This window comes from Saccopteryx bilineata, chromosome 6, assembly GCF_036850765.1.
Source record: "Saccopteryx bilineata isolate mSacBil1 chromosome 6, mSacBil1_pri_phased_curated, whole genome shotgun sequence".
Classification (NCBI taxonomy): domain Eukaryota; kingdom Metazoa; phylum Chordata; class Mammalia; order Chiroptera; family Emballonuridae; genus Saccopteryx; species Saccopteryx bilineata.
The window spans coordinates 134,722,764-134,745,555 of NC_089495.1; the positions used below are offsets into that span (position 1 = coordinate 134,722,764).

The 22,792-nt window shown below is 51.7% G+C and overlaps 1 protein-coding gene across 1 annotated transcript in view; it reads right to left on the bottom strand.

Annotated features, from left to right (window-relative positions):
- Window positions 1-22,792, bottom strand: part of PXDN (peroxidasin) — a 67,697-nt gene that overhangs the window by 18,518 nt on the left and 26,387 nt on the right. The window contains exons 4-12 of the mRNA XM_066237382.1: window positions 18,986-19,057; window positions 15,910-15,981; window positions 15,300-15,371; window positions 12,714-12,883; window positions 10,552-10,669; window positions 8,500-8,669; window positions 2,904-3,176; window positions 1,797-1,913; window positions 499-657 (exon numbers count right to left, since the gene is read on the bottom strand). Of these exons, the coding sequence (XP_066093479.1) occupies window positions 499-657; window positions 1,797-1,913; window positions 2,904-3,176; window positions 8,500-8,669; window positions 10,552-10,669; window positions 12,714-12,883; window positions 15,300-15,371; window positions 15,910-15,981; window positions 18,986-19,057 (1,223 nt within the window). The remainder of the gene's footprint in view (window positions 1-498; window positions 658-1,796; window positions 1,914-2,903; window positions 3,177-8,499; window positions 8,670-10,551; window positions 10,670-12,713; window positions 12,884-15,299; window positions 15,372-15,909; window positions 15,982-18,985; window positions 19,058-22,792) is intronic.

Below are 22,792 nucleotides of genomic sequence, written 5' to 3' on the forward strand. Positions count from 1 at the left end.
CTCACCCAACAGCCGCCCAGCGTCCCGACCAGTCAGCACTGATGGGCAAACCGCAAGCCCAGGGCCAGCCAGGCGCCCAGGCCAGCCTTGGCACCTGCAGACTCTGCCCTGAGTCTTTCTATAGACACGAGGTGACCAAGTCCTGTGTTACAGGGACCACAGAACACTGGGGTGGGAGGCACACAGGGACAGAGCCATGCTTCCAGGACACGGTCCGAGCCTCAGACTGGTGCTGCTTCCGAGACCCAGAAAAGGCATCTCCACAGCGACCTCTCTGTGAAGTTGGTCTCAGCCAGTCCGAGTTCAGCACAAGGATCATCAAAAAATAAACATCATCACAGGATAAAGTGTAATGAGTTATGACGTGGTCACCTCGGGAATATAAGGACAAGGGACTGTTATTGAAAACAGGAAGGGGCAAGGCCAAGTAGTCCGCAGCGACGTGAATGCTGGTGCAGGAGGCCTGGCTTCCTGACAGTGCAGAGCCGCCGTGCCCACCTCTGGGCTGGACCATCAGGTGCGCCACGACCCTCTGGGACCCGATGATGTTGACGGCCTGGCACTCGTACTGGCCCTGGTCATGGAGAGCGACGGCTGAGATCCTGAGTGTCCCTGACGACAGGACCAGGTGCCGCCTGTCCACTGACAGCTGGCTCCCTGAAAGGCATGGAAGCACTGGTCAGTCACAGGGACACAAGGTGTGAAGTCAGCTACAGGAGGGTCAGGCAGAACTTCGTCTGAGAAAACGTAATGGTCACAGAAACTCGTCTTTGCCCAATTAGGGCCCGGGGTCATTGCCTGGCCCTCAGGTCAGCAAACGGCTCCTTCAGCTGCAGACACGTTATTCATCTGCACAACGTGACGCTGTGAGGTGTGAGCAGCTGAGTCAGGGATAAAGAGAACATGCTCCCTGTCCCCATGTAAGTCCCCAAGGGTGGGGGCAGAGACAGAAACCACATAAGCAGGAGCCGGGAAGGCAGAGGACTCAGGCGGCTGGTCCCATGCTGCGTGTAATAAAACAGAGCTGAGCAGAGGGCAGGGGAGTCTTAAAGGCAAAGGACACCCCCAGGAGGGTCCTCCCACATTCCCGTGGGGGCCGAGCCTCTCTTCCCAGAGAGCAGGGAGGTCCAGAGAATCCCTGGAAAGACTCCTCAGGGGACGAAGGGATGGAAGTGGAGGCCATTTGCTGGGTCTCAAGGTCACCCCACCTGGAGTCCAGGACAGGGCCCTGAAGGTCCACCAGCATCAGCGTCAGCTCCCTCCCCCCGCCCCGTACCCTAGCTTTCCCAGCCAGGCTGCCAGTCACCAACTGGAGACAAAGGGCTGGGGTCCCACCTGAGAATTACCGTGATCAACACTCAACACAGGACGAAGACATGCTGAACTCTGGGAATTTCACCGAAAGTGGAAGTTTTAAAAAAAGTATTCCCTTGTCGGTTTTCCACAAAGTTCATCTTATATGTTATTCAATTTCACTCAAGTCCTCATTATGGGACCATGAAAGGCAAGACAAGCTACTGGGGAGAAGATGGGCGTGGGCACAAGGCCACCCCAAGTTCTCTTAGTAAGGACAGGTCTCCGATGTGTGTGGGGGGTGGCCTGTGACCAGGACAAGCAGACATCTCTGTCCTTCCCCAGCACCTGGGCCTTGTCGGGTTCACCCAACACTTGGCCTTGCCCAGAAGACAGGGGGTGGTGGTGGGGAGGCAGTCAGAGAAAGACCGAGCTGGTTTTGGAGTCTGTGTCCTGAGGGAGGGAGATGGTGATGGGGCCAGCAGACCCAGTCGGCATCGTACCTCCTTTTGTCCAGGCGATGACCGGCTGTGGGTAGCCCTTCGCCTCACACTGGAAGTCAACCGTCTGACCCTCGATGACAGATCTGTCCTTAGGGGTCACAGTGAACTGAGGAAGAGCTGCCGGAAGGGGAAATACAGGGAGCAGGACATTGAAGAGGCAGCTTTGCTAAGAATGCCACACAAACTGGGGCTGGCCACTGTCCTCCCACTGTGGGATGCGGGAACCGCGGGCAGGTCAGGAAGACACCTGGGGGTGGAAAGTAAGGGAGGTGCAAAGAAAGCAGAGGGCGGGTGGTGTCTCTTGGCATCACGCTGAGAGAGGCAGAAAGACAGCATCTGACACCAGTGACGCTACAAGCACAGAGACAACTCAGACTCACCTAACTTGCGACCTAAGTCAGAACTTGCAGGTGGTTAAAAATGTCACCAAGTAGCAACTGGGCACAGTAGTGGGAGTTAGTTTGTTATCGTGTGAAAAAAATGTGGTAGCCTAGAGTATTCAGGTGATCCCACTTTTATAAAAGTAACAACCGCAACCAAGAAAGCACAGGCCACAGAACTCCACAAGGACCTGAGCAGAACAAGCACCAGCGCTGGGGTGACAGGCAGGAAAGCTGGTGAAGACAGCAGTCGGGGAAGACTAGTTTCTACCTTTTCGCGTGTCTAATACTGTCCTAAGGCTTCCATAAATGTCCCACTTCTGAATTTACTTAAAAACTAATCAACTCATCAGAGTCAATAAAGGAATTTAGAAATACATGCAAAGCACATATCCCAACACTAGGCACAATCAGACCTCCTGTGCCTAAGAATTACCCTAGGGGACTCCAAGACGTGGGAGGCTTCCTGATTCATCGGCACGTACACATCCACGCGGTCCCCCAGGACTTACATATGCCCGTGCTCCCGGGGCAGAGGGGGACAGCCAGAAAAATAAAGTCCCCGTCCTCCTGAAGCCCCAACTGCAGGTTGGAGCCAGGCGGCAGATAGAAGTGGGGTCCCGGGGACAAAAGGACCCTGTTCCTCTGTGCGCCTGGTGGAGGGCACAGCGGGGGCCCACGGGGAGGGCTGTGAGAGGAAGAGGGCCCCCCACATGCCCTGACTCACCCTGGACGATGATGAAGGCCGTGGCGTGGATGCTGTCGATGCTGTTGGATGCGAAGCACGTGTACTCCCCGCCATCCTCCTGCACTACGTTTTGAATGTACAGGCCACCAGAGGGCGTGATGCTCACTCGCGGGTCTGCAGGCACCGGTGTCCGGTCACCCTTAGTCCAGGTGATCCTCGGCGGAGGGTGGCCCGTGGCGCTGCACTCCAGGGTGACGCTCTCCCCAACCAGCACCTCCGTGTTCTGCGGCTGGATTACAAAAGCGGGTCGAGCTGTCATGATGAAACACAAGTTCTGAGTTAATTTCCTCGAGTTTGGCAAAACGGTGGTTTGCTATCTTTATGCTCCTTGTTCTATTTGTTGACCTCTAGACCGCATCAAACAAACACAGCCCTGTATTTGTTACATACTTCCCTGTATTGTTGTTTTTTATAAATATATATATATATATATTTAATTTTCCCATTGACTTGAGAGAGAAAGAAAGAGAAGCAGCAACTCCTTGTCCCACTTAGTTGTACACTTTTTGCTTTTCGTCTGTGCCTTGGTGAAATCGAACCAGCGGCATGAAGCTCTATCCACTGAGACACCCAGCCAGGGCCCTGTCTTCTTTGTCTTTTCAAGAAATGTGCAAAGGGTCCACTTCCTGAGGTCAAATGAGGAGTCAGCAATGTGAATGACTTCTGAGAACTGGTTTTCTTTTTAAATGTGTTCTGAACGCTAGGGAAACCTTGTTTTTGCTTCTTCTGTGTCCACTTTGTTAAACCTCCCTAGTTCTTAATGTTGATTTTATTACGAAATGTTTTTAAAGAGTATTTAGGACATATAATAAACTTTATTCGCCATTTAAAAGTTAAACCTAGAAAAAAATACGTATACTTATTGGTATATCTTATGAGTGAGTTTGCACAGAAGCAACTCTCACACATCAGTATCATAAAATGGCACAGCCCACCTGGGGGGGGGTAATATGGACACACATAGCAAAACTAAAAATATAAACACCCTCTACCCAGAAATTACCCTACGAATATTGTACAATAAAGAAAAATGACATGTATTTAAAGTTTTTATTTACCTGTATTTATTTGCCTGACCAGGTGGTGGCGCAGTAGATAGAGCATCAACCCGGGACACTAAGATCTAGGTTCAAAACCCCAAGGTCACTGGCTTGAGTGAAGGCTCACCTGGTTTGAGCATGGGGTTGCCAGCTTCAGTATAGGATCATAGACATGACCCCATGGTCACTGGCTTGAAGCCTAAGGTCACTGGCTTCCCAAGGGGTCACTGGCTTGGCTGAAACCTTCCTGTCAAGGCACGCATGAGAAAGCAATCAATGAACAACTAAGGTGCTGCAACTGTGAGTTGATACTTTTCATCTCTCTTGCTTCCTGTCTTGTCTCTCTCTCTCTCTCTCTCTCTGTCTCTCCCTCTTGTTAAACAAAAAAAAATAATTTTTTTAATTGTTATGTTATTTATTTGGACCCTTATCCATAATTCTGGAATCCAAAAAGCTCCAAACATAAAATACTTTTTCATAAGTTGAAGGCTACTTAGAGGCCTCAATTTTCCGCTGTGAATAATCACACCGCTTTCTATAGGACTTTGCTACATTGATTATAGGCAATGTAAACCAATTAAACAGATTATGCACCAAGTGACCCTTCTGAAAAACGTCCCCAAATTTCTGAATTTCAAACAGCATCCGGTCCAAAGGGTTTTGAGTAAAGGGATATGAATAAATAAAATTAAAAAGAATTTAGAAATCTAAATATCCTGCTAACTACACTAAATATACAAGGGCTCCCTGCAAGAAAACATCCATCTGATTTTTTTTTTAATCTAGCTCTATGCTGTTTACAACACAAACATACAAAACATATGGATACAGAAAGGTTCAGGGCAAAATGTGAGAAAGAACTCTGATTTTAACTATATTAAACCAAGTTAACTTTTAAGGCAAAAAGCACTAACTGCTAACAATCAAATGTTTGATTCAGAAGGAAGATAAGAATTATAAACTTATATGCCCCTAATAACAAAGCTTCAAAATACAGTGTGTCCGTAAAGTCATGGTGCTCTTTTGACAGGTCACAGGAGAGCAACAGAAGTCAATAGAAATGTGAAATCTGCACCAAATAAAAGGAAAACTCTCCCAGTTTCATACCTATTCAGTGCAGTTCGATGTGGGCTCACGCACAGATTTTTTAGGGCTCCCGTATAGCCTCTACAGCAGCGGTTCTCAGCCTGTGGGTCACGACCCCGGCGGGGGTTGAACGACCAAAACACAGGGGTCGCCTAAAGCCATCGGAAAATACACATTTATTATACAATACATTTTTAAATAAAATATGTATTTCCAATGGCTTTAGGCGACCCCTCTGTTTTGATCCTTCGACCCCCGCTGGGGTCGCGACCCACAGGTTGAGAACCGCTGCTCTACAGACTCGTCACTGACTGATGGCCTACCAGAACGGTGTTTCTCCACCAAACTGCTGGTTTCCTTCAACTGCTTATCCCACCGAGTAATGTGATTCCTATGTGGTGGTGCTTCGTTATAAACGCACCGATATTCACGTTGCACTTTGGTCACGGATTCTAATTTAGCGAGCCACAGAACACACTGAACTTTCCTCTGTACCGTCCACATCTCAACTGGCATGGCCGTGGGCTGCTCCACTGTATACACGGTGTTACATCATCATCTGCGCATGCGCACATGCTGCCACATCATCCTACAGAAACTGGGAGGGTTTTCCTTTTATTTGGTGCAGATTTCACATTTCTATCGTCTTTTGTTGCTTTCCTGTGACCGGTTAAAAGTGCACCATGACTTTATGGACACACTGTATATAAAGCACTTTATGACTCGCAGGCTATTGTTACTATAAATTGTCAGCACAGTCTGGGAACAGGGCAGGCAAAGTTTTCTATAAAGGACTAGAGAGCACATGGTTTGGGCTTTGCAGGTTGCGCTACTCCTCAATCCTGCCACAGCAGCAAAAAGCGGCCATAGACGACTTGTAAACGGATGAGTGTGGTTTTACATTCCAATAAAATTTAACCTACAGACACTGAAATCTGAATGTCATGTAATTACCATGTGTCCTCACATACCATGAATCCTAAACACGCTTAGGGTTTTCAATTCTATAAAAATGGAAAACCATTCCTAATTCCCAGACTTTTAAGGACAACAGGCAACAGACCAGATCTAGCCCTGGTGCAGGTGGACTGGCTATCACATGCCGATTCCCTCATCAGCTAGGACCTCGTCACAGATCGTGGGAAGACCTTCATGTGTGTTTCAGGGAGCCAGACTGACATGCTCGGGGCAGTGCCCTAAATAAAGTTGCTCTTCCTGGAGAGGAAACAGAGTCACAGAGATGTCTAAATGCTCCTGTCCAGGAGTCAGGTGACCAACCAGCCATCCTTTGTTTTTTGTTGTTGTTGTTTTTAATTTGAGAGGAGGGGAGATAGTGAGACAGACTTGAATGTGCCCCAACTGGGATCCACCTGGCAACCCCATCTGGGGCTGATGCTGGAGTACCAAGCTATTTTTGGCACCTGAGGCTAATGTGCTTGGGCCAACCGAGCCATCTTCAGTGCCTGAGGCCACACTCAAAGTGAGCCACTGGCTGTGGAAGGGGAAGAGGGAGATAAGAGGGAGAGGGAGAAAAGAGGGAGAGGGAGGGGGAGAGAAGCAGATGGTTGCTTCTCCTGTGTGCCAGAACAGATACTGAACCAAGGACTTACAAATGCCGAGCCGATGCTCTATCCCAGGGATAGTCAACCTTTTTATACCTACCGCTCACTTTTGTATCTCTGTTAGTAGGAAAATTTTCTAACCTCCCACTGGTTCCACAGTAATGATTTATAAAGTAGGGAAGTAATTTATAAAATTATAAAGCAGAGTTACAGCATGTTAAAGCATATAACAATAATTACCAAGTACTTTATGTCAGATTTTCGCTAAGTTTGGCAGAATAAATCTTTATAAAACAACTTACTATAGTTAAATCTATCTTTTTATTTATACTTTGGTTGTTCCACTACCGCCTACCATGAAAGCTGGAATGCCCACTTGTGGGCAGGAGAGACCAGGTTGACCAGCACTGCTCTATCCACTGAACCACCAGCCATCATAATGAGCCGATAGTAACATTCTGTTCATTTCTTTTGCCCTGTCACACATCCCTGCAGTGTTATCTCATTTGGTCACTGTTCTGAGGGTTTCCCTACACCTCCCATAAGCAGCTCATGCCCTCTCTGGGACCAGCAGCGCAGAGGTCACAGAGCAGTGAGCTTTGTTCCTTGTGGGGTTGCCTGACATGGGCTCTAGTCAGCAGCAGTGTGTCCCTCTGCTGTCCTCCGAGCTGGGATCTGACACTAGGGACTCTCACTCACTGAAAGGTAGGGCTGTGGGTATTCACAGTTACCACGTGATGAGAAAAACCAGACCAGGTTTAAAGGGCCGAGAATCTAAACAAACACACAGACCACTTGCACAGCCAGCGACAATGGCCGGGAATACGAAGCGCCCGGAGGAGGCGCAGGGTGGCAGACAGGTGTCACTGAAGCAGTTACAGGGCAGCCCGTCCTGGCAGGCACATGGCAGCCGTCCACCTTGCCAAAGGTGGTGGACGTAAACCCGGGCCGCACTTCCTCCCTGGCCGGTCCTGTGCCCACCAAAGCGCTCAGCTGGAATAGGTGGACCGGGGGGCACCCAGGCTGACATGAGACCACAGTGTTTTTAACCATTTGAGTAGTGAGTTTTTTTTCATGCTCGCTGACCCCCGGGAGTGAATTCTTTTTCAAAAAATAAAATGAGTTCCAGTTCCAGTTTTATTAACTTAAAATCTTGTTTGTTTGATAACCAATTGATGGAAACAAGAACATGCATTTACCTTTTTTTTAATGCTGCCTTATACATCTTTTTTTGTATTATTTTTTTTTAATTTTTTTTATTATTATTCATTTTAGAGAGGAGAGGGAGAGACAGAGGGAGAGAGAGAGAGGAGAGACAGAGAGAGAGAAAGGGGGAGGAGCTGGAAGCATCAACTCCCATATGTGCCTTGACCAGGCAAGCCCAGGGTTTCGAACCGGCGACCTCAGCATTTCCAGGTCGACGCTTTATCCACTGCGCCACCACAGGTCAGGCACCTTATACATCTTTAAAATAAATCGATCGTACTCTGGATGGTCAGGAGGCACGAGGACGTATGTGAATGTTCTACTACTCAAAGGATTAAATCAGGGACCAATGTTTTAAATATGGGAGTTCTACATAAAAATCCCGATTTTGGCTTCTTTTCCAATAATCAAAGCTCGTAGCACAAGGGCGCCCTCCCCTACCCCAGCCAAACAGGAGGCTCGGACCAGTGTGATGAGGCAGGCCGGGTGACGTCTCTCCCAGTGCCCACCGGATGGCCCCTGACAGCACTGCCTGCTCGACTGTCCACCGAGTGTTCGTCCTGGATTAGGGGCTAATGTGGGCCCTGTGACTGCGTCCCAGAGGCCCCTTGGTGGCCCTGCTCTGGGGCAGTGGGCGCCCACTTGGGGGGGAAAACATCCTGTGCAGCCCTCGCCACGTACCTGGAGACCCAAAGTACCTGAGGGTCACCTCCTGGGTCTTCACCTCACCGGCCACGTTCTTGGCCATGCACTGGTAGATGCCCTGGTCTGTCTCCTGCGTGTTCTGGATCATCAGGGTCCCGTCGTCCAGCAGGTTCAAGCGGGAATCCGTCTTCATGCTCAGCTCGTTACTGCAAAGGCAGGAGCCCCACGCTCATGCTCCAACTCCTCACAGCGGAGGACATGCCTCATCCCAGCGGCAGGTCTGGTCCCGGCGCGGGCGCCAGCCTCGAGAAGGCCCAAGCATGCCTCAGGAGGCTGAGGGGCAGGGCCTGCCTCCCCAGGAACCTTTCTTTCCAAACAGCCCCGACTTGACTGGTATTTCTGGGAAAAGTGCCCACGTCATTCCATTGCTAATGAGCTCCAATATCTGTTTATTATTTACAATGTGCAACCTATAAAGATTTACAAGTTTTAGAGTGGTCTTTGTTCCCAAGGGACAAAAAAAAAAAAAAAAGAATACAGTGGGAAACAATTATTTTTTTAAAAAAAAACTTATTTGTTTCTGGCAAATTCATTCAAGAAAATGGGGCAGAAACATTCACGTTACCGAAAGCAAAAGATAACTCAGACTAATGGGACAGGACAAAGCCACCGCTGTCGGGGAGCACCACCACGGTCCCCTCTCAGAGACCTCGAGTGCTTGCTGACTGAGCAGCCTGCCCTGCCCTTCTTCACCCTCCACCTGCCACAAGCCCCCGAAGCGAACCCCGTCCTTCACCGGGGGGTCTGGACAGATGCAGTGGTCACTTCAGGCCTCACAAACGAGACTCTTTACTGATGCAGCCCAGCTCCCTCCCATAAATGTGGGGGAGGTAGGACCACAGATCCACAGAAATTCCAACAGGTTGGGGATATAGACTGCACCAGACGTCAGGCCTGGTGCTTGGGCCCCATTTGACCATGACTGGCTCTGCAATTTTATTTATAATTCTTAGAATCAATTCAGTAGTTGAAAAGTGTCGACATGCAGGGCTTGAGCCAAATGGATTCTTCTCTGCCTGAGAGTTGCCGCACTATTCACTCTGGAATTTAAAATTTCATCAACATCCCAGTGAGCCCAGAAACCAGACCTGAGGCTACTTGACATCCACCCCACACAGCAGCACGCCAAGTCTGGAATCAGCTTGGCTGTGACGGAAAACCCCGGCCCAGACATGCCCCATGTCCCTGCAACCGGAGCCATCTGTCTACCCTGCACACGAGGGACTGGGGGCTAGCTTGCCGCCACCTGTCCACCTTTCTGCAAACACTGCACACTCAGGAGCCCCCCTCTTTGGCCTGACTCCTGTCAGGGGGGTGTCATTTGTGTCTGGGCCCTGTCTCCACGGAAGCCTCATGGATGAGTCATGACTAAACACGGCCCATAAGCTTGAAGTGGAGATGCTGAGCCCAAGGTCACAGCCGGTTCTGTTCCTGAGTGAGTAGCCCCACAGGGGATCTCCATCCAGGGGCTTGGTTCACACAACCCTCGTGGGCTGACCTGGGCCCTGAAGCCCTCAGACCGCCCCTACCCTCAACCCACGCCTCTGCTCCCCACAGAGACTGCACAGCGAGGGAGACCCTAGTCTCAGGAGAGAAACCAGATGCACCCAGGAACCTGGCACCCGTGTGTCCATGTAGCAGACTGTCCCAGAGTCTCCACCCCCAGCAGCAGGACCCTGACCTAGGGAGGCCTGGTCCCCACTATCCAGGGCAGTGACCTCACCCGCCAGCCTCCAGCCAGAGAAAGTGGGCAGGTAGAGAACCAGGTTCCCCCAGTTTCTGACCCCAGGCAGGGGTGACAGGCGCCACTCCAGGACAAAAGCTGACCTGGGAAATGTGACTCAGCCTGCCACACCGTGGCACTTCCTGCTCGACAGGAAGTGTTCTCTGTGTTTCCCCTAGGAAGAGGAAGAGGAAGAGGAAGAGAGGGCCAGTGGGGTCTGCAGGGTGGTGCATGAGGTGAGCGGCCAGCGCCTGCAGCTTAGGAGCTCCCTCCACCCATGGCGTCCTGCCCCACACCCAGCTTACTTGTTTCGCAGCCAGATGATCTCGGGTTTGGGGTTGCCCTCAGCTCTGCAGGTGAAGAACACGGTGTTCCCCGAGGTGACGTCGGCGTCCTGGGGCTCGGACGTGATCCGGGGCCTTTCTGTGACAACAAGGAAACGGAGAACTTGGGTCATTCATGGTGGAGAGAGCGAGGACCCGGACCAAACCCTTCACATCAGGAGCAAAGCACAGACGTTCCAGCTGCATCTCAAACACAAACAGCCCCACAAACACGGCAGACGGACTTCTGCCCCACATCAGAGACGGCCACTCCCCAACCGAGACGGTCTCAGGGGAGCCCAGACTTCAGTGATCGTATCCTTCCAGGAGCCGGACCCCCGTGCGGACTGCAAACACATAAGTATTATAGTATGTCCGTCAAGTTACGGTGCACTTTTGACCGGTCACAGGAAAGCAACAAAAGACGATAGAAATGTGAAATATGCACCAAAAGGAAAATCCTCCCAGTTTCTGTAGGATGATGTGGCAGCATGTGCGCATGCGCAGATGATGACATAACACCGTGTATACAGTGAAGCAGCCCACGGCCATGCCAGTGGAGATGTGGACGGTACAGAGAAAAGTTCAGTGTTTTCTGTGGTTCGCTAAATTAGAATCCGTGACCAAAGTGCAACGTGAATATCGGTGCGTTTATAACGAAGCGCCACCACATAGGAATAACATTACTCGGCAGGATAAGCAGTTGAAGGAAACCAGCAGTTTGGTGGAGAAACACCATTCTGGTAGGCCATCAGTCAGTGACGAGTCTGTAGAGGTATACGGGATAGCTACCTAAGGAGCCCTAAAAAATCTGTGCGTGAGCCCACTTTGAACTGCACTGACTGAATAGGTATGAAACTGGGAGAGTTTTCCTTTTATTTGGTGCAGATTTCACATTTCTATCGTCTTTTATTGCTTTCCTGTGACCGGTCAAAAGTGCACCATGACTTTATGGACACACTGTAGTTTCCGGGGAAGAATAGAACAGAAAATGTCTTTTTGACTAAAGTTACCCCCAAACACATAAAGCCATCCCGGGCAGGCAGAGCCAGCGAGAGGATGGCCTGTGGGGTACGTGTGGCAAGGGCGGGGTTATTACAGACCGGCATGTCACCACCCCACCATTGTTTTAACGTCGTTTCTGTCAGCGCTGACTGACCGACACATAACTTGTAGATACACAGCCTGTCTGCGTAAGAATTCTAGACGCTAACTTCAAAAGACGCAGACGCCGACCTGCAGGCATTCCATCTCCAGGAGATTTGTTGACCTTCAACCACAGAACCAGGATGACGTAAGACCAAGGTGACACACACCGGGCCACCGCTGGACTGGTTTCGAGGGCTTTGTCAGAACAGACTCTGCTGGTCTTGGCACACAGAGGACATCCACCCCTGCCCACCATGTCTGCTCTGTCCTTCCTCACCCACGCCTGGTAGAACCCCCGCCCGCCCGCGATGGTAAGACGGCCTTTGGGATGCATGTCCCCCGTCTCCTCAGCCACCAGCCCTCATCACTGGTTCTCAGTGCAGGGCCGGGGTCCGGTATCGGTACTGGTTCTTAAGTTTTCACCGTGTGTCTTTTATATGTAAAGACTAATCATGATGCCTTGGAAAAATAATTAAAAATTTTGTTTTAGCAAAAAAAAAAAAAAAGAGAGAGAGAGAGAGAGAGAGAAAAAGGGGGGGGCTAAAATAAAAAGAAAAGGCTGAATTCTGTGGGGATTTACGAGGAACACTTGGCCCGGCCATCTGACACTTTTTTCCTTTCCCGTGGGGATCGGTAAGGCATCTGCACGCAGAGCCAGCAGGAGCACTGAGGCAGATGAGCCTAAGCCTCGTCCTTGTGAGGCCACCGCCCAGCACCGCCGGGACTGCCCAGTGGGCAGCGCAGCCCTTATGTGCAGTGGTCAGTGGTAACAGAGTTTTGTTTTGCTATTTTTTTTTTTTTGGAGGGAACCTCAAAATAAAACCCAAGTTCACTCACAAGTAGTGAGCTTCTTACAGACATGACCAGGGGGCTTGCCTGGGAGTCTTCTCGCGGTGTCCCGCCAAGACCCGATCTGGGGGCTCGGCCAGGGGTGGGGGAGAGGGTGCGGTGGGTGCCGGGTGGCACCCTGGACGTGGCCGGCGTGGCTCACTCACCGCAGTCCAGCTCCTCCGGGGTGATGGTGGCCACCGACCGCCCCTGGATGCGTCTCGGGTGCTCGCAGGTGGCGGCCGCCTGCGCGTTCCCCGACCTGGCGTAGGCTTTCAGCAGTTCCGCGAGCCACAGGATGTCACAGTCGCAGTGAAGCGCGTTGGAGTCCAGTCGCCTGCGAGGAGGAGCCGGGGACACGCCAGACGGTCACCATCACTGCCCTCCTGTGCCGTGGGCACTGTCACCACGTCATCTCCCTCCATCCTGGACTGCCCCAAATAACCCCTCTGCAGACTGTGGCCCACGACACAGTCCAGTCTCACAGACAGAGGCCACGTGGAGGGTGCAATGACACTGGATATGCCGTCCCCGCAGTGGGACTCAGGCAGGGTGTCCCGTCCGCCCGGGAAGGACCACTGTCCATGCAAAAAAGCACCCAGGTGGGACGCTGCTGCTACAGGGGGCAGGGCTGCCACAGCTGTGACAATGGCTGCTGGCTACAGAGCAGGTGTGGCCTCATCACACAGTTGCTCGGGCCTCCCTTCACAGAGGAGCTCAAGGGCCCAGAGCTAAGGTGCGGGGAACGCAGGGTTGATCTCACCTCACTTTCAGTCCACACTGCAGGCCCAGGGCCCCCCAGGGAGACCAAGGCCTATGACATCACACCTGCCCCCTGCCTTTCTCCAGGTCACAGACTTGGGGGGGGCAGAACGGATCGCCCACCTGAACCGTCCCTTATCTGATGGCCACTCATGGTGGGATCTCCTGGGCTCAGTGCAGACAGGACACCGCCCACTGTGCCCTGACCTCTTGGGTGAGGCTGAGAAACCCAGGGCACAAACGTGCCCGGGGCATGCACCCGAGTCCCTCTGGTCTGACAGTCTCCCCCCCCCCCAAGTGACAGGACCTCGCGTGCAGGACAGAACATGGGGCAGCGTGGGGAACCAGACAGGTGAGGCTACTGACATGTCCCCAGCCAGCCTCCCTGGGCGAGGGACAAGGGACAGAAGCCCACCAAGCCTGCGCTCCCCTCTGGTGCCTGGGCTGAGAACAGGCAATTCTCTGAGGCCTCACGACCTAGGTTTTCATAGACCGAGCGGGGTGGGAAGGAGGGTCTGGAGAGGGGGCTGGGACAGGAGACGAGCGTCAGGGCATCCCAGACCCGGATATCCGCCTGCCCGCCCGCAGCAGCCTGGTCCCCTGGCTAGTTCTCTGCTGCTGTCCCTTTACCTGTCAAGTGTGCAGTGCTCCCCACACGTCCCCCTAGAACGGGAGGTGGGGTCTGGCTGGTGATTTCTATACTCTAAAACAGACAGTCACAGGCCCTGGCCGGTTAGCTCAGCAGTAGAGCGTTGGCCTGGTGTGTGGAAGTCCTAGGTTCGATACCCGGTCAAGGCACACAGGAGAAGCACCCATCTGCTTTTCCATCTCCCCCCTGTCCTTCCCCTCTTGCAGCCAAGGCTCCATTGGAGCAAGGTTGGCCCAGACACTGAGGATGACTCCATGGCCTCTGCATCAGGCACTAGAATGGCTCCAGTTGCAATGGAGCAACGGCCCAGATGAGCAGAGCATCGCCCCCTAGTGGGTATGCCAGGTAGATCCCAGTCAGGTGCATGTGGGAGTCTGTCTGCCTCCCTGCTTCTTACTACAGGAAAAAAAAAGACAAGTCACAGATTGTGACGCAAGTCTGTGTCTCATCGACCGTGCGTGCAGGCTGCTGCATACACACTCAGCGAGATCTGACCACTGGACATGGGGTCTTCAGCCCAAACGTCAACTTCCCCATCAGTACCGTGGCAGTTCCTTGATTCCAGTGTCAGGAATTACTGAGTAGGAGGAAAATTATTTCAGAGGCCTTGAAACACGGGTAAACCTGGGTATCTTTCAAGTGCTTATGGACGCGGACAGCTGGAATCCTGGTCATGGGTCATGGTGCAGCAATCACTCATGGACTGACTTTTTTCCCACAAGTGAAACAAGCAAGTTGCAATTAAAACCAACTTGAAGAATTTAAGACGGATGTTTAAAATGTCTGTTCATCTATTAAATAAATACCGGCGGCCATACGCCTGGCCTGGGACCACCTCCGCTCCATGTGCCCGCTGAGGGGTGGACTCACCCTCCCTGGTGGCCTGTCTCCTGGTCTATACTCAGGCTGTGACACACACCTCACCGCACCCAGGAAGGAGGGCTGGTCATGGAGCTTAGGAAAGACAGCACGAGGCCCTGGCTGGTACTCAGCGGTAGAGCGTCAGCCTGGTGTAATCACATCCTGGGTTCAATCCCCAATCAGGGCACACAGGAGAAGTGGCCCTATGCTTTCTCTCCTCCTCCTTCTCCCTCTCTTCCACTCACAGCCAGTGGCTCGATAGGTTTGAGTGTGGCCCCGGCGCTGAGGACAGCTCAGCTGATTCAAGCATCTGCCCTAGATGGGCTTGCTGGGGGATCCCAGATGGGCCCATGCAGGCGTCTGTCTCTCTGCTTCCCCTCCTCTCACCGAGAGAGAAAGAAAGAAAGAAACAGAGAGAGAGAACGAGAGGGAGGAAGGAAGGAAGGACAGATGGGTGGACAACACAACGTTTCACACTCACAGTCTTTTCATGGATTCCAAGTGATTAAACGTCCCTGGGACCAAATGCGTAATTCGGTTATTGTGTAAAAATCTGTTGAAAGAGACAATACAAGAAGTAACTTTTATAAACACATCTTAGACGTGTAGATAAGATCACAAGCAGATGAATAAATATGATGTTAAAAGAAAAAAACTGCAGCAGCCTTGGCTGGCTAGCTCAGTTGGTTAGAGTGCTATCCTGATACACTAAGGTTGTGGGTTCAATCCCCGGTCAGAGCACATACGAGATCAACCAATGAGTACATGAATACGTGGGACAAAATATCAGTATTTCTCTCTCTCATCTCTCTTCCCCTCACTCTAAAATCAATTTAAAAAAGAAAAAAAGAACTGTTTCAAAAAAAGAAGTGTTTTTTCTTATTTTATTGCCATTCTCAAATAAAGAAAAAATTATAAGCCCCACCTTTGAACTTCTAAATGAGAAGCACAGATATTATTATACCAACACTGTTTTCAGGTGTTTTAACAGACAAGGACCTCAACTTGGTCACAGTGGACAGGCAGAGCCGCAGCCGGCCACCAGCCACCGGCCTGGGCAGGCTGGGGGTCAGGGACGGAGCAGGACTTACAGTCTCTCCAGCTTCGGCAGATGCTGAAAGGACTCGGGGTCCAGGGTTTCTATCTGATTGAAGTGCAGGTATCTGGAGAAGTTAAACAGAGAAAAGAAGGAAACAATTTAAATAAGTTGAATTACTTTTTACCGGCATAGATGTTCTACTTAAAAGAGTTTTTTTTTTCCTAAAGTCATTTCAAATTCGTACATCAATAAATAACTTGAGGAAACTGAATTTTCTACGCTGTGAGAAAAACAACAAAGCCACCACACAGAAAAACTCAACACACCTGAGAACTAGGCCCAGACGCTGTAGGACCGAGTGGACAAGGACCCTGCCGGTCAGACCTACCAGGAGTTACCGTCGCAGGTGGTGGGGTTGGGGGTGAGTGCTCAGTCCACTCATTCCCTTTGGAATATCTGGGCTTTTCTAGGAAAAAGGTCAGCACACTCCTACTTATAGCATGTACACAGGTACAGAACATCTTCCTTCGAACCTTCTCGCTCAGATATGGACTCAGGAGGGATCAACGTCCACCTGACATTGAGTGAACCATCGGCTACAGAAGCCACGTGGAGTCACTCAGGGAGGGGACACGTTCCCTCCAGTGTCCTTTGATGACACGGGCCAACCGAGTGTATACGCCTTAGTGTTTAGGTGCTGCTGCCTCCTCGTCTTTCTAAATGCCACTTTGCTCGCTGTGAAAACTGGTGGGGTTTTCCCTTGAAGTAGAACACTTAGAGTCTCCATCCTGGCACTTCTGCCAGGAGCCCCCCCATCCACACAGTGAGAGGGGGTCTCAACCACGCACCTTCGGCTCATGTACCCTCTCCCCCACCAAGGACAGGTTTTAAATGTCAGGTTCTTCAGGAGACGTAGGGGACCGACAGCGGTGACAGTCACAGCAAGACCGTCCCAGGTCTGTGTCAGGAGCACAGAGGAAAACCTTCCTAAAACTCACCCTCCCCCATCAGACACACGAACTCCTCCAGATCACTGTAACTGCAAGGTCACCAACGTCAACTGCCCACGCCCGTGGCCTGTGGGTGCCCGGTCTCCCCCGGTCCAGTTCACCGAGACCACCCCACACGTGGGTGACTCCAAGTCTCTGAGAAGGAGGGTGAAGATGGGCCACAGCTGGGGACCTGCAGCCCTGAGGCCCCCCGGGGCCCAGAACCAGGCCACTGCCCACCTTCTGCAATCCCCCCGCCCGACCCCTATCACAGGACGACGCCTGAAGGAGCTGGAATCAAACAGGAATCTCCCATGACCACCATGGAGCAGCTCCCAGGACAGGGAAGCTGGGGGCACAGGCACATGGAACAGACATGCTCAGTGGTGGCACTTAGGGGGATGTGGGGCCAGCTGGGCAGGGGGGACAACAGTCCTGGGTGAAGCCAATCGAGGGGGAAAGGGGAGGACTCTGCAGTCCCGCCATGAGGGCCCCACTCAGTCTGGCCGGGTGGAAGGCCAGCTGGCGGTACCCTGGTCCTGCTCTGAGCATGCTGAGAACGTCACAGCCGGGCCACGGACAGCAAGGGAGCCCCCAACTCTGACCCACATTTCCTGAGGCTCTGCAGAGCCCCGAGGCCTGGGGCTCACACTGTCTCTTCCACCCCCGCCCCCGCCCCAGCTCCAGGGGCTCGACCCTTCCACCCACTCTGACAAGGCGAGTGCACCTTCAAGGGGGCTCCACAGGACGGGGTGGTGTCAGAGCAGACCTGGCTTGAAGCCCCACCCAGACATGCAGCCCTTGGAATACGGCAGGGTGGCATGTGACTCGAGCACTGGGAGGGATGCCCGCGTCCCCCTGCAGAGGGCCTCTCTGAGCCTGAGAGTGGGGACAGGTCCTGTGACATCATCGCTGGGACTTGGCGGTGACACCAATGGCGCTGAAACCTCCGCAGCACAGACCCGACCACACGACTCTGGGCTCCGAGGCTCCACCTCCTGGACATGTTGCAAAATCCTGCTCAGGCTTCAGATGCCCTGCTTCCTTCTTCCCTACAAGTCACTAGACCGGCTCCCCCCATCGGGGGACAAGCAGCCCAAGTTCTCAGTCGTCTCTGCTCCAAGCACCTCGCTGTCTCCGAGCCACCAAGAGCTCGTGGGACACAAGAACTGGTTCCTTCGCAAACCCTCCCTTCATCTGGATGCTTTCTGGTATTTATGTTTCAGCAAGGACCTGAACTCAGCTTCCCCTGTGAGCACAGACCACACAAGCTCCTGCAGACAACCTGCAGGCAGACCCACTGTGCATACCGGCTCGGGAAAGCAGCTGTCACGCAAGTGCAAGAATGCTTCCGGGGTAAACATGAGTGCCGTGTGGTTCCGGGAGGAGCTGACCTAGCTCAGCATACAGGCCTCTCTGGGCCCAACCACTGGCACATAGACACCAGGAGGCTGTGGCAAAGGGGCTGGTGCAGCAACAGCTGACAGACAACTGCCTTTCATGTTCCTTAGAGTAAAACTGACGACTCAAAGAGCCTTGGAACGGCTTCTGCTCGCTGACTGAAAGGTTACTGGCCAAGCAAACCAACCAGAAAAACTCCTTTTACCAGAAATTCTACTTAAAAACGAACATGCCGACCTCACAGCACAGAAGGACTTCCTCTGCCACCAAAGAAACAGCACCTTACACTAACCAGAGGCACATGAGCCACGTGCAGCTTCTCCATGACAACGTCATGCATGGAGACAGCAGGTCCCAACAGGACAGGGACAATAGCTCCTGTACGCGTCCCCAACGAAGCTTTACTTGCTCCATTTGGTTTGCAAGTCTATCTGTCCTTTATGTCAGGGGCACCATGGGACACAGGGTCAACTGGGCTACTGTCCTGTGTCGCTGGTGCAGGTACAGGGCCTGGGGAACAGCAGAGACCAGGAAGTGTCTACCACGGACAGACAGAGTTGGACGGACTACCACACTGACACACTGGGCAGTGTGGATGGTCGCTGGCACGCATGTACTCCCGACACACCCCACAAGTACAGCATGCATCATGCAAACAGCAAACAGTCCGTGTTCAGGCGGGGGGGGGGCGGGGGGCAAGCGAGACCGAGGGAGCAAAGCACACATGCGGCCACTTACAGTTGTTCTAGAGAGGACAGTCCCTGAAACGCTTGCCTGTCAATCGACTGGATCTCATTCTTGTACAGATAGCTGAAACAAGAAACAGGGGGTTAGAGCCGCCTGGGGGCGGACAGTCCCTCGGCACGGGGGCGTCATGCTCAGGGTCATCCTGGGATACAGAGGGGACCTGGTGACCACAGAGCCTCGTACACGCCCCTCCCCGTTTCCAGAGGAAAATCGCAGTGAGTCATGAGGACAGGTGTCCAACCACATCTGTTGTGTCTTCAGGAAAATCACAAGTGGCCAGCCTAGACAACTCATTTGCTTAAAACCCTGAAGAAAACAAAACCATTTCCCTGCTAACTGGTAATATGCATTGATTGAAAGATTTTAGGACCTGGCCAGCTGGCTCAGTGGTAGACGTCAGCCCAGGGTGTAGAAGTCCCAGGTTCAATTCCCGGTCAGGACACACAGGAGAAGTGCCCATCTGCTTCTTCATCCCTCCCCTTCTCCTTTCTCTCTCTCTCTCCCCATCCCTCTTCCACATCCATTGCTCAACTAATTCGAGCGCATCGGCCCCCCACACCGAGAATGGCTCCATGAAGTCTGCCTCAAGCACTAAAAATAGCTCTGTTGCAAGCATGGCCCCAAGTGGGCAGAGCATGGGCCCCAGATAGGGGTTGCCAGTCAGGGTGCATGAGAGTGTTTGTCTCTCTATTTCCCCTCCTCTCACTTGGAAAAGAAGAAAAAAGAAAGAAAGATTTTATAACTGATACATTTTAAAATATCCAGAAATAGCCTGATCTGTGGTGGCGCAGTGGATAAAGTGCTGACCTGGAATGCTGAAGTCACTGGTTCGAAACCACCGGCTTACTTGGTCAAGACACATACAAGAAGCAAGTATGAATCAATGCTTCCTGCTCCTACCCGTTTTTTTCTCTCTCCTCTCTCTAAAGTCAATAAATGAAATCTTGAATATAAAATAAAATATCTGGAAGTAACCTGGGGAGTTGAGCACAAGCCTAGCCACGTCGGAAGGATGCACGGCCCAGCACCGTGCTCCCGGGGCACAGCAGCAGGGGCCTGGCAGGGGAGGCGCTAGCTGCCACTGTTGAAATGGCCTCCAAGCTAAAAACACCTTTTCTGTTTTTAAATGGTTGTAAGTTTCAAATGAAGAATAATAGTTCAAGACTCGTAAAAATTATGTGAAAGTCACATTTCAGTGTCCCTGATGTTCCGTGGCACCTGGCCATTGGCTCGTTTAGAATCCATGGTGGTGGCTATATGTCTTCACATGACTCAGGGTCTCTACTTGGCCCTTCTCAGCCTAAGCGGGTGAGTCCTGGTGGACGACCCGCGTGGTGGACCTGTCATCCTGTCTCGGCAGGACTTGGTCTCAGCACAGACCTGAGGGACCCCAGAGTGTCCTGGAGAGTCCACGAGTCCTGTACTTGGACGTCCGCCCTGGGCGCCTCCCCAGTGCCCTGCAGACAGGGGACAGCTTAGACCCACTCTGTGCTGCACTCTGACCTCAGACAAGAGTGTCTCTTCAAGTCAGCCCCTTGGTGACCTTATCTAGCTAAGAAACAACTTCCCCCTGACCTTGTAACACCACAGACCTCACTTTCAGAAGGACAATGTGTCTTTAGTGTATTTTAATTAATAACGTGGGTACAGGGTCCTGAATCACGGACCTGCCCTGCTGTCTTTAACTGTTAACAATCCACCAGAGTGGTTCTCACCCCTGTTCTGGGCGCATTTGCTGAGGTGACCTCATGCGGAACTGTCAGCCTGTGCACAAACCAGCCGGGACCGCCCCACCAAGTGACATCCCTGAGCCCGAGGCCATGGCCGGGCACAGCTCCTCAGCCCGGCTATGCGGCGTGACTCCTGGCTGCGCTAACTCGCCGTGAGGTCCTGAACAAGAGAGTGACGTGAGGTCCTGAACAAGAGTGACGTGAGGTCCTGAACAAGAGGGTGACGTGAGGTCCTGAACAAGAGGGTGACGTGAGGTCCTGAACAAGAGAGTGACGTGAGGTCCTGAACAAGAGAGTGACGTGAGGTCCTGAACAAGAGAGTGCCCTTCCCGCCTCGGCGTCCTCCACATAAAGCAGAGAGGATGGCGTCACCTTACAGAACCACTGCAATTAAATCACTGCACACAAAGCGGAGAAGACGGCCCGGCACATGGAAACGCTGGTGCAGGTGTGTGTTACGGCTCACAGATGGGGGCGTTTGTGCCATTTCTTAACCAAGCAGAACGTCTCTACGACCACCAGTCTGCACGCACTTTTAAAAAGTGAGAGTAAAGGAATCTTTTGAAAGAGTGTACAAAATGATGAGACCAAACTAACATGTACAAACGCATGTCAACAAAGACACTGGAATGTAACCGTGTTCGTAAGAACAACTGGATACAGACCATCTTCTAATAACAAGTCATAAACAGTGTTCTACCGTCTCAAGAGTGGACTTCATTACGATGAACTACTAACTCAGGGGAAGGGTCCACCTCTCCCTCAAAGTAACTGGGATTCCAGCAGACAGGGAACACTCAGCTGCTAAAAGTGGACTCTGCCATGGAGTGACCTCAGCAGGCTGGAATAATCAATACATTTCAGGAGACTTTTCACATATTGAAATTACACCCTCACATGCCCCCTACGTCAGAGTTTACCAAAGGCACTGCCCCTGTGGGCCGAGGGGCTTGGAGAAGAAAGCCAGGACTCGGGAACAGAGAGATAACAGGGTCCCCAGGACCCCTTCTGATCACTGCCCACCCCTGCTCATCACAGTCCATGCCCTCCCTTCACGGACCCCGCTCCACCCACCTCCACTGCCCAGGGCTCCCATCAGCACTGCCGTCACAGGCGTGTTAGGTACAGTGCCTGGGAGCAAGCTACCAGTGGACAAAGTTTTAAAAGTATCATTGAAAACAGATTGCCCTAAGTGAAAAACAAAGTATCCCAGGTGTTGGCGCAGTAGATAGTGTCAGCCTAGGATGCTGAGGACCCAGGTTTGAAATCCTAAGGTCTCTAGCTTGAGCGTGGGGTTGCTGACTTGAACATGGGATCAAGACATGACCCCATGGTCACTGGTTGAGCTTGGTCACTGGCTCAATTGGAACCCACAGCCCCCGTCAAAGCACATATGAGAAAACAATTAGTGAACAACTAAGGTGCTGCAACTAGGAGTTGATGCTTCTCATCTCTCTCCTCTCCTGCCTGTCTCTCTCTCTCACAAACAAACACAATGTATCCTAAACTCCTTAGCATTAAATATATTTGCAACCTAAATAATAGGCTGCACTTAAGTAATTCCAACGGAATTGAACACAAAAGGAAAACAAGCTGCCACCCGCTGGGACGCTGGCGGAACTGGACCGAGCACTCTCCTGGAGCTGGAACCGCACAGCACATACAATCAAGAGAAGGCAGCAATGGAGCAAACGAATGAAACTAAAAAAATAAACAGGAGGCCTGCCCCTCACTTTAAAAATGGGTAATAAGACTTAGTGTTGTTCACACAGAATTATATATTAACACACTGTGCCAAAAAGGGTGAAGAAAATATCTACACACAACACTTTCAAACACCTTCATTTGGGAAAATATATTCCAGTAAGTAGAGCTATAAAGCTAGCTCTGTAGTTAGCAACCACTGACAGCTAAAATCAAACTGACTCTAAAATACACCAACTCTGACAATATGACTTTGTTTTAAAAATCAACATATGTTCACATATAACATAAATTCCCCCTCCCTCACCCCCCCCCAAATCACTACTATAAATCCCTCATTAAAATGGCTCTATTCTGTGTGACC